This window comes from Ruditapes philippinarum, unplaced genomic scaffold (genome assembly GCF_026571515.1).
Source record: "Ruditapes philippinarum isolate M1 unplaced genomic scaffold, ASM2657151v2 ctg19286_1_1_1_1, whole genome shotgun sequence".
In the NCBI taxonomy this organism is placed as follows: domain Eukaryota; kingdom Metazoa; phylum Mollusca; class Bivalvia; order Venerida; family Veneridae; genus Ruditapes; species Ruditapes philippinarum.
The window spans coordinates 1-12,331 of NW_026851548.1; the positions used below are offsets into that span (position 1 = coordinate 1).

At 33.4% G+C, this 12,331-nt stretch overlaps 1 protein-coding gene across 2 annotated transcripts; it reads left to right on the plus strand.

Moving 5' to 3' along the window:
* The first annotated feature begins 2,740 nt into the window (after positions 1 to 2,740).
* Positions 2,741 to 11,814, plus strand: LOC132742660 (retinol dehydrogenase 14-like). Of its 2 annotated transcripts, none has more exons than XM_060731222.1 (3): positions 2,741 to 2,817; positions 8,666 to 8,732; positions 9,093 to 11,814. In XM_060731222.1, the coding sequence occupies exons 2-3, from the start codon at positions 8,681 to 8,683 to the stop codon at positions 10,046 to 10,048; spliced, it is 1,008 nt and encodes a 335-aa protein (XP_060587205.1). In that variant the 5' UTR covers positions 2,741 to 2,817; positions 8,666 to 8,680; the 3' UTR covers positions 10,049 to 11,814. The 2 variants fall into 2 exon arrangements, with proteins under 2 accessions (XP_060587205.1, XP_060587142.1); XM_060731159.1 differs by lacking the exon at positions 2,741 to 2,817 and adding an exon at positions 2,882 to 2,966.
* Positions 11,815 to 12,331: the final 517 nt, after the last annotated feature.

Sequence of the window (12,331 nt, forward strand, 5' to 3'; positions counted from 1 at the left end):
TCCAGACCCAAAAAACAGGTGACAATCCTTATATATAGACTATATATAAGGATTGTCACCTGTTTTTTGGGTCTGGACCTAGTTTTGGTCACAAATGACCCCAATATAGAGTCCAGGCACCGTTACAACCCCCTTTGCATATCCACATCTCTGACAGACAACTAAAAAATTACTTCATTCAATCATTGTTGCTATGCACCCTGCACCCCTCTCAATCCTTTAGTTTTCAGTTGATTCTGTACAGAACCGATGGAAAAACTTACTTACACACATTACATGATGTGGCTTCGCTTGATAATGCGCTAGGAGTTACTTAAATTATGTATTTTGTTAGATTTATAGTGTTAGTTTTTTGGTAGGTACAAATGGTGTACATATCATGAAGGGAAGTAACTCGCACTGTTCGGAATGGAGCAAACAAATACTTCTTTGATATCAAAATCGAAAGATTATTGATCAGACAGGGTTTATGGAGTTTAGATCTCAGATACATGCGTTGTGTTGATAAAATTCCTAGGTGCCTGTCTGATCTCATCGAGATAAGAAACATTCATTTTAATTCATTTTTTACACGAATTAGATCTATACTGTACCACGGATTTATATTACATCTAAACTTTTTGAAAAGGTATTATTTGATCAGCTCTCTGCTTTTTTTGATGATATATTTGACAATTATTTATGTGCTTTTAGGAAAGGCCATGGGTGTCAAACTACTCTGTTAAGACTGCTTGAGGACTGGAGACAGGCCCTGGATAACAATGAATATGTGGCAGCAATTTTGATGGACTTATCTAAGGCATTTGATTGTCTGCCACATGACATTCTTTTAGATAAGCTAAAAGCATATGGCTTATCAGGCCCTGCCACCAACCTCATGCAATCTTATCTGTCAAACAGGAAACAGCAAATAAAAATAGGCAATATTGTAAGTTCATGGGCTAATATATCCAAAGGTGTCCCTCAAGGATCAATCCTAGGCCCTCTACTGTTCAATATTTTCATAAATGACATATTTTTCTTTATAAAAAAATGTACTTTATATAACTATGCAGATGACAATACCCTTTCTTTTCGGACTAAATATTTTGATGAACTAATATGTACCTTAGAACAAGAAAGTAACTATCTTATAAATTGGTTTCATTTTAATAAAATGCAAGCTAACCCTGATAAATTTCAAGCTATTGCTGTAGGGAAGAAAACTTTCACTAAATCCCCAGCTTTCAAAATTAATACTAGTGAAATAACATGTGACGAAATTGTAAAACTCCTTGGCATCGACATTGATCAACAATTAAATTTTAATTTTCACATAAGCAATATATGTAAAAAAGCTGCTAATCAGTTAAACATCCTCAAAAGAATAGGTCACAATTTAAATCAAACAAATAGGCTAACAATCTTTCATACTTTTATTTTGTCCAATTTTAATTTCTGTCCTATGGCATGGCATTTCTGTTCAGAAAATAATACAAACAAGATGGAAAAACTACAGGAAAGAGCACTCAGATTTGTATATAATGATTTTAATTCAAGTTATGAAGATATGCTGATAAAAGTTAATATACCAACTCTAAAAAATAAGAAGAATGAGGCTATGGCCATTGAAACTTTTAAAATTTTTCATGATATGTCTCCTGCTGTTCTGTCTGACCTTATTGTCAAGAAAACTACTGGTATTAATTTTAAATATTCAAATATTTTGCAGATCCCTCAAGTAAGAACTACAACTACAGGTAAAAAATCTTTCAGGTATGCTGCACCTGCTTTATGGAATACTCTACCCGAAAATTTTAGAAAATGTTCAAATTTTGCTCAGTTTAAAAAGTTAATTTCATCCTGGAATGGTAAACAGTGTAAATGTATTGCTTGCAGGTAACTTCTATATCTTGATTTACTCCACTTTTTTATTTATTTTTCTGGGTATGAACATTTTCTTTTGGGTCACATTTATCATTTAGCTTCTTCAGTTTTTTTTTTTTTTTTTTTTTTTTTTTTTTTTTTTTTTTTTTTTTGCTTGCTTTAAATGTGTTTTGCTATTATTCTTCCCTGCTTATGTTAATATTGTCATTTAGTTTCTAGATAGGATGTTGCTTTATTTTGTGATCTTTTGTTTTGATTTTGCTTTTTGTTTTGTTGTTTTTTTTTGCTTATCTTTTCCAGCATGACTCAAGCTAGCTGTTAAATGAGTTCAACTAATGACTTACGTGTTTAATACCTTCTGTCTTTGTGTAGTCTGATAATCCATAGTCTTTCATATTTAAATTATATATATAAAAATGTATTTTTTTTTAGTATTTTTATTTATTTATTTATTTAAATAATTCATTAAATTTTTAATTGATTACTCGGTATATTATTGAACTTTAAGTAAATTTTTAGATACTAGACTTTGCTAGTGATGTAGATTTGGGTAAACTATCATTTTTAGTTTTTTAGCATATGATTCGTTTTTATAAATATATCCTAAAAGGTCTATTTTATGCATGTGATGTATATATATCATGTCTAATCATTTTTTATTGTAGCTGTTTTATCTTTGTTGATCTTATACTTTATGTTATTTACAGTCGGTTATAAAAGCTCCTAGAGCTTATGTTGTAATGTTGAAAACTTGCCGACTTGAAATAAAACTTATCTTATCTTATCTTATCTTATCTTATCTTACATATTATATTTATATATTGTAATATAAATCCGTGACTGTACTGGTCGGAGACGCATAGATAATAGTTATAACTTATAACCAAAGACATACTGTACATAGCACACCTCCTGATGTTATAGCCTATGAGTTTGTCAAATCTATTTGAGGTCGGTTAATATTTTCTCATGCAATGAATTTTAATCAATCAAGCCTAATATTCCGGTGTCAGGGTAGATTTTAACCTTGCCGGTCATTTTATGTTCCAGATTCAACCGCTCCAAAGTGTTATAACTAAGAAAGATACTGTCAGTTTATTGTGAGTATATCTATTGATACATAAATTCCTTTCACCCTTGGATCACGATTGTCAGCCGGGATGAAGATTGTCAACTACATGCAAATTTTAACCAAATTTTGTAAAAACACAGACACAAATTAATGAAATTATCATAATCTACCATGTCCATGAATACATTTTAGTCCAAATAATTGTACTACGCGTTTAGATATAATGCTATTTTGTGTATTGGAAAAATCGCTCCTCTGACCCAGAACAAAAATATCTGAGAATCTAGCTTTGGCATGTCAAATGCATCAAAATATTTTGACAGTACTAGAATACAATTATCTTAGTGAAGTTAGTCATAATATTTCGACTGCTAGATAGACAAATTTTGCAATCTGATACAAAGACATATATCATACATGTATTACATAGAGATGTTGGTCTTTATAAAGGGTGACCATCATCTATATAATAAAAAACCCTAAAGCGCACAATTTGGTGGGCTAAATTATACCTTAGCAGCCAGGGCCTTTTTTCACAGTGGGGAAGCAGCCCAGCCCTTAATTTTGGGGAAAAATTACACAGTTTATTTGCAAAAGGGGAAGAAAAAACTTGATGTAAATTCAATTTTTGGGGAAAACTGCATGATTTTAAAGAAATTTTCTTTGGGGAAGCAGCCCTATACCGGCCCCTGTTATAGAAGGTAAAAAGGCCCTGGGCCAGCCTATTAAAATTTACCACACTGGGTAACAGAATCTCTGTATTACTAATTAGGAGTCTATTAAATTCATTATGTATGGTAAACTTTGAGCATGTTCTTCAATTTTAATTCTGATCACTATAGCTAGTGTCCTTATCGAGACATAGAGACATCAATAACCTGATACTCATCTGACATACTTCAGCATAGTCCCAGGGCTCGCGCAACTGGGCGACTAAGTAGCCTAAAGTTTCTTAACTGTGCCGAGTTTGAACATCAAAGCAATATCGACTTCACCAAGCTTTTTTTCTTGCTGCATAATCTTTACGTATCACACAGTGCTTGTCAATAAATCTAATCCTCGCCTCCCGATGCAACTTAAACAACACAGTTACTGCCGATAATTGACCGCAATTAACACATTTATGACATGATATGCAGATCCATCTGAAATGATTGCCCTCTACTTTGCAGATCAAAACATCGCAATTATTTGGGCATAATTTATTTCACACCTGCAAATTTTTAATCAGCTAGTTTAAAAAGTTTACACCCGCAATCAGTCTTACCATATTTGACAGTAACTACACGCAGTGTCAAACGGACCATGTAAATTTACTTGCGTATAAATAAATAGACAACAGTGGCTCAATACAGTTATGTTTGCATCAAGTTAAAAGTCGGCAGCTTCTTTGATGTTCTTTGAATAGCAGTCACAAAAAAAAGATTGACGATCGGTAATTTTTGGTTTTATTTCATTGAAAAGACAGACCATCAGACGATTACCACTTGATTTCTGTCAATTTACTTTAGGCCTTAACCCCCTTATATTAATTATTAATGCAATATAATACTTGTTGAATTAAAAAAAAACTAAATATAAAAAAAATCTGCATTTAATATTACTGAGCATGCTGAGTAAATAAATAAAACATCTTTTTATAGATCAACTCAATGCACCTAGCACTTTTCCCTATGTCTTCAAACTTCTCCCTGATAGGAGCTGAGGGAAAAGTCACTGATGAGCGTGAAGTCACTTCTCCCTTAAATTTTGTTCTAGCTAGAGCCCTAAGTCCTATAAATATGACATAGCTTTGAGATATTTTTAATTTCCTTCTTGGCAAAGCAACATCAGGCTTGACCATCAATCATAAACTACTGTATTCCTAGAAAAGATTTCGCGCATTTTAAGTTAGCGCTTTTCGTGGTAGGCATGATTCCGCGAATCTTTATAGTCGCGAATATGTCAGTTATAACAAATCCGCGAACATTTCTAGCTTCAACCAAATATAAACATAAACATGCAGAATTTTTATTATAATCTTACTTGCGGATACATACGGGGTTTAATATGCAATGACAAAATTACAATACCAATAATGCACATTGACCCTTAAAGAAAAAATGTCAATTATTAGTAATTATCATGTTTATTCGTTTATTCGCTAGTCACGGCGTATTCAAAAGCATTTACAGTTTGCGTACATTGAATGACTTGGATTTTATTTGCTTGAAGTAGGTGTAATCCTTTGTTAAAAATACAAAAGCGATCAAGTGCAACATTGATAAATTATAATGAGAGCGATGTATAGTCGAATACTGTTAAAGTAGCACGACATTACCGTTATATAAATCCAGACGTCTGGACCGAAAAATAAACCAGTAAATTTCCAGCTACTTTTTAAGTAATACACTCGTTCTAGTTTATAGATTTTAAGGTCAATCATGAATTGCATGAATTGCTGAATCATTAATGTGACAATCATAATTTGAAAATAGGCTATACTGCATGCTCATATACCAAGGTGGGGACCGGGAATAATTTTATTTTGATATTATTTTTTATGTTTTGGACATAAAATACATGTAGGTTTATACCATAGCCTCCAAAAACTGTAATTTAGGCCATAGCGACTTAATATTCGCATAATTCGCGTTAACTACAAATCCCAAAAGTTTGTCTCCGCGAAAATGACGAAGTTGTGAAAAACGCGAAATATTGTAATTTGTATCCGCGAACATTTCTAGGAATACAGTATAACAAGCCCATAACATCTAATATGTTAGACTAGCTTGAATGGTCCAAGCAACATCTTGACGATTCAAAATGCTGTTTGACAAAGGAAAGTGATGCACAACAATGGGAAGCAACAGTCGAAAGTAGTCCTGCTGTTGTTTGGTAATGTAAAGAGTGAAACTTCATGTTAATGTCGCTTCCCATTGTTGAGTGTGACTTCCCATTATCCAGCCTTTATTGCACTGTTGTGATATCACTTCACAGTGTCATAGTCTGTATTTCTGCTGACTTGGAATGCCCAAGTGACCCACCACAATGACCCAGTGGCACACCACAATACCCAAGTTACCCACCACAATGCCCAAGTGGCCTACCACAATGCCCAAGTGGCACACCACAATGCCTAAGTGACCCACCACAATGCCCAAGTGGCCTACCACAATGCCCAAGTGGCACACCACAATGCCTAAGTGACCCACCGCATTGCCCAAGTGGCACACCACAATGCCCAAATGACCCACCACAATGCCCAAGTGACCCACCGCATTGCCCAAGTGACCCACCACATTGCCCAACTGGCCCACCACAATTCCCCAGTGGCACACCACAATACCCAAGACTTAGTGACCCACCACAATGCACCAAGTGGCACACAAGAATGCCAGGCGTCACTTGAGACTATGAAGGGTCATTATTAAATTTTATATTATTTTTGTTCTGCAATGAGAAACAACACTATAGATTTTTTTTAATGATTTATATTCATATAACATATTGTATATCAAAAGTGAATTGACAGCCTCCTAATATTATAATGAGTAATTGATTGTTGAACATTTGTTATTGTATCATCTGATGTAAGAAATATATTTAAAAGTGCAGTGATAGTGAAAGCTAGATTTTGAAACTGTTTTCACTGATATTTGGAAAATACTTTTCACTGATATCCAGATAGTTTTTACTTTTTAAGAAAATATCTCGTACCCATCAATCCATTTTTCCAGGTATCTCAACTCATGTGGGAAAGGAATTTATAAACACCTTTAATAAACACTGAGATAGACTTAATGGTACAATGTATGTGTCATTTGTGTGTGATAAAATATAAAATAAATTGCCTGTTCTTTTCTTACTTCAGGTAACATTTTAATTGATGAAAGGAACCTTCTATCTTATGCCTATAAATGAGTAAACCAAAACTGGCATTTTTGTGCATGTACGATGCAGCTCCATTATCAGTTCACAAAATAATGAGAGACTATGAAACTGTTATCAGAGAAATCAAGCAATAATTACTTTTTATGCCACCGCAGCATCTGCGATGCGGTGGCATATAGCGATTCACCTGTGTGTGTGTGTGTGTGTGTGTGTTCGTTTGTTTGTTTGTGTGTGTGTGTGTGTGTTATATAGATTATATAGTGAACTTAAAAAATCTTCTTGTGAAAAACCACTAGTCCAATTTCAACCAAACTTGGCAGGATTGATCCTTGGGTGAAGGGCTTCCAAAGTTGTTCAAAGAATTTAATTCCATGCAGAAATCTGGTTGCCATGGCAACCAAAAGGAATTATAAGAATAAATTTAAAAAATCTTCTTGTAAAGACCCAAAAGGCCTAGAGCTTTGATATTTTGCATAAGGCATTGTCTGGTAGACCTCTACCAAGATTGTTCAAATTATAGCCCTGGGGTCAAAATCGGCCCTGCCCCGGGGGTCATTGATTTTGACTATATGTACATATAGTAAAAACTTAAAATACCTTTTTGTAAAGACCCATAGGCCTAGAGCTAAGATATTTTGCATAAGGCATTGTCTGGTAGACCTCTACCAATATTGTTCAAATTATAGCCCTGGGGTCAAAATCAGCCCTGCCCCAGGGGTCATGGATTTTCACTATATGTACATATAGTAAAAATTTAAAAAACCTTCTTGTAAAGACCCAAAAGGCCTAGAGCTTAGATATTTTGCATAAGGCATTGTCTGATAGACCTCTACCCAGATTGTTCTAATTATAGCCCTGGGGTCAAAATCGGCCCGGCCCCGGGGGTCATTGATTTTCCTCATATTTACATAGTAAAAACTTATAGTAAAAACTTTAAAAAAATTTCTTCTAGCAATTGACAAATGCTAGAGGTTATATACTTTTCATGAAACATTGTGAAGTGAAGCTCTATCAAGAATGTTCAAATAATAGCCCTGGGGTCAAAATTGCCCCCGCCCCGGGGTCATTGATTTTCAATATATACATAAAGTATAAAATCAAAAATATCTTATTGTCTGAAGGTACAAGGCTTAGAGCTTTAATATTTGTTAAATGATATCAATGCACTTGAGTCTAGTGAATTTGGTGGTGAAGGTCATATTTCACACAGCCTAAAATTTCATGACTGCATCAAAGGACAACATGTAATACACTTTGTCAAAATCTAGGTTTTAACCTAGATATTAACGTGTCGTATTAACGTGTCGTTGCCCTGTCCTTTTTATGTTTGGGGTCCGCCTGGGCTCCTTGCCATTGGTTCTTGTTGCTGGGTCATATGGGGGTTGCGTTCATTGAACGCCGCCTTTCCTTGTTGATCTTGTTTATCATATTCTATAGGTACTCTACCAAAGTTGTTCAAATTTTGCCTCTAGTGTCAAAATTAAAAGTGAACTTTGATATCAGCTGACCTATATTTTGACAAAGTGTATTACATGTTGTCCTTTGATGCAGTCATGAAATTTTAGGCTGTGTGAAATATGACCTTCACCACCAAATTCACTAGACTCAAGTGCATTGATATATTCCTACTCTGATCTTTTATTGAGTTAACAATAGATTTAACCACTAATCTGATAATAAGAATTAGATATGCATTATGACAATCTTCAATTGTATAGAAACAAAAAAAATCTGTTCCTACACTACTATTTAGTGTTGTATTAATGCGGTGGCATAGCATTTTTCTGAAATGCAATCTTGTTATCTTTAGTAATTCTTGAAGGTTTATATATCTAATGCATTTCTTGTTTTCAGACTAGAAAGTGAGTCATGTCTTGGAAAGGTAGCATACAGAATGCTGCATTATGTGTTGGAATTGCAGGTATTGGTTTTGTAGTTTCCATTGGCTTACAAAGTTTAATTTGCTTGTTTCAAAATCAAAATATTTGATAATGATAAGGCATTTAAGTCTGTTTCTTAGCATATGATTTTATACATTAAAGTGCTCCTTTATTTTTTGGCATTTTTTTATGTTTCTATTTATAATCTTGTAAAAAACTTCATAAGTTACTTGAGACTAAACATAAGATAGGACATTTACCAATCTGAGTCTCGATATGACTGAAATGTTGCCACAAACTGGTGCTAAAGACAAACAAACAATAAAGAATGTTATTTCTATTTTTAACCCCTCTTAAATGTTTCTTTTATTTCTAAATTATATTTTATAATCTAATTCCAGGAGTTACTTTATTGGCAGTAAGGCGAGCTGTTTTGTATTTTCGAACTCGATGTCCGAGTAGAGCTCTTATGGTTGGTAAAACTGTTATTGTTACAGGTGCTAACTGTGGTATTGGGTACGAGACTGCCCTAGATCTTGCAGGCAGGAAAGCTCGGGTTATCCTAGCATGTAGAGATCTAGGTAAAGCTCAGACAGCAGCGACCAGGATAAGTAAAATTACAGGAAACACTGATGTATTGGCAAAAAAATTAGACTTGGCATCACTCAAATCTGTACAGGAGTTTTGTAGTGACGTCAACAAAACTGAACCAAAACTAGATGTTCTTATAAACAATGCTGGTGTAATGAATTGTCCATTTTCTCTGACTGAAGATGGTTTTGAAAACCATTTAGCTGTGAATCATTTCGGAAACTTCTTGCTTACGAACTTACTAAAAGACTTACTTTACAAAGCAGAAGACAGCAGGGTAGTTTTTGTATCGTCTGCTCTTCATAAATATGGTACAGTGAGATTAGAAAACCTTAACAGTGAAGAAAACTACAAACATGGAAAACCGTATGCTGACAGTAAATTAATGAATCTCCTTTTCGCAAGAGAATTTCATAACCGATTTGGAAAAGACGGTAGAATTTGCGTTTACTCAATGCATCCCGGCATGGTTAGAACAAGACTTGGACGATACACCATCTTGTATAACCGATACTTTCAGATTTTTGGATTCCCTCTGTATGCCTTACTTTACTCATTGTATTTCCTATTGATCAAATCGGCACGAGAAGGCTGTCAGACCGTGGTGTATTGTGCTGTTGCCCCAGAACTTCAAGGACAATCTGACTGTTACTATGGTAACTTCAAGAAGGAGCCTTGGAGTAAGCCAGCTAGTGACCTTGACCTTGCAAAGAAAGTTTGGGAAATCAGTGAGGACAAAATAAAATGTTCTGACAAAATGCAATAGATTAATTTAAAACTTACAAGCTAAACAATAACATATCTTGATAAATGTATAAACTACAAGTACATGTATGCAATTTTGATCATGACACAATTATCCACACTGTTAACATATTCACAGATGCATTCAAAGTTGTTATTTAAAAAGAAAAGAAGAAATGAAAACAAGTTGTTACTTAAACCTGTTAAGTGAGATATATATATACTTTTTTTATCCTGCATGTTTGTAACATCAGATTTCATTGGACGGTCATAATGTTAATATTTTCTTATATTCACAACTGCATCAGATTTATGAATTAGTATCAATTTTAATCAAAGGTAGAAATTGTTGAGAATTATTTATTTCATGCTTTTCAGTGTTTTACAGAAATATATCAGTGAGATATAAACTGATAATTTCACTGTTTGAAACAGTGAAATTATCAATTTGATATTTTCACTGTTTTGAATTTAAGCCATTTTCGTTGTTTCAGTATTATACCAGCTTGCACATGTACTGAAAACAAACTTAATGATGTGACGTCATAAATGACGTCACATTAAATAATTATTTGGCGCACTTTTCATTTAGTACTAGGTTAAAATGTCTTTTTGAATGTTTCTTTGCATATAATAAAAAGTTTAGTTTAGTGAAAGATCGAAATATATTTCACCTCGAGAACACCTGTGCCACTCTTGAAATAAACCTTTTGATGCTCACTTGTTGAAATATATTCTGATCTTACACTGAACTAAACAAAATTTAATGTCCTCTATATATTTATTATTTAAGAAATAATATATCCCAAACAGTGATTTTATCGCTCAATAACATCACTGTTTGGAGTTCGGATGCAAGGAATTATATCACGAGGGCGTAGCCTGAGTAATATAATGATGTGCATCCGAACGACAAACAGTGATGTTATCAAGCGATAAAATCACTGATTGGGATGTACTAGTATTATTTCAATTCTAACACAACATTAACAAATAAATGTTGCGATACTTGATAGTTAAGCAAAATTGCGCCTGATTTGTTTCCGAACTTATTTTCAGCGCGTCGGATTTTTAGTGGTTACGTCACGTGTATAATGATTATGTCACATGTCTAAATATAGAACGTCAAACTGTGCATCTGTTGCATAATAACACACACTTTCTATTCTTCTATGTTTAATAGGGAAAAATGCGGGTCGTGTTAGAATTAGACTTTTAACATGTTATATCATTACATGGCTGACATTAGCTATGGCTGTTTATAATGGCTGTTAGCTATTTAACCCTAACCTAACAAAGTGGGTTAAAGGCGGGGTTATTTAAGCTTAAACCTGTATGTAATAAAGATGATTTTTGACAGGTTATATGGCCCCTATAGAAACAGTTGTTTTGAAATGTAGCAATGGTTGTATTGCAAACAACAGTTTATATATGACCACGTAACCTGTCAGAAATATTTATAGCAAAAAATTTTATATTGAAACATTGAAACAAATTTTTAACATCGAAAAGCATTGACTTTTAAATAAATTAAAAATTATGAATGAATGAGCTGAAGTTGCGCAATGTGATTTTATCTTCATATTCTTGGATTGTTGCTATTATATTTGTCAGTTAATATATATACACTATATTAATGTTTGGGTGTGTATGTGTGTGTGTGTGTGTGCGTGCATATGTATTTGTTAGATGTTTATGTACTACTATTTATATTTTTTTTTATGTCCAATTGATATGTTAACTACAATGATAATATAGTGCTGCAAAATTAATAAATATGAGAAATAATTTCTTTTACTTTTTATGTCCTACTCCCCCCCAGCGTCCAGATTTCAGATTAAAGTCTTGGTGCAGTAAACTATTTTTCACTACAACTTTTTTCATTTCTTAAGGTATCAGCTTCAAATGTATGTTCATTATCATCAGCCACATCTTATGTTCATAACTCTTGCACCAATATTTTCAGATTTATCTCCCCTTGAACTTAGAATTTTCCTTGAAAAAAAAACTATTTTTTACTTTTACTTCTATATTTCCTAAGGGATCAACTTCATACTACAAATTTATGTCCCTTATCATCAACCACATCTTATGTAACAAGGTTCATAACTCTAGCACTAATTTTTTTAAATTTATTTCCCTTTCAACTTTAAATTTTCCTTAAAAATATTATTGTTTACTGTTACTTATTTATTTCTTAAGGGATCACCTTCATACTTCAAATATATATTCCTAATTTTTCCCTCATAGTTTTGTCTTCCTTACTGCATCCAGTATTTTATTAGTCGAATTTGCTGTCTCCTGT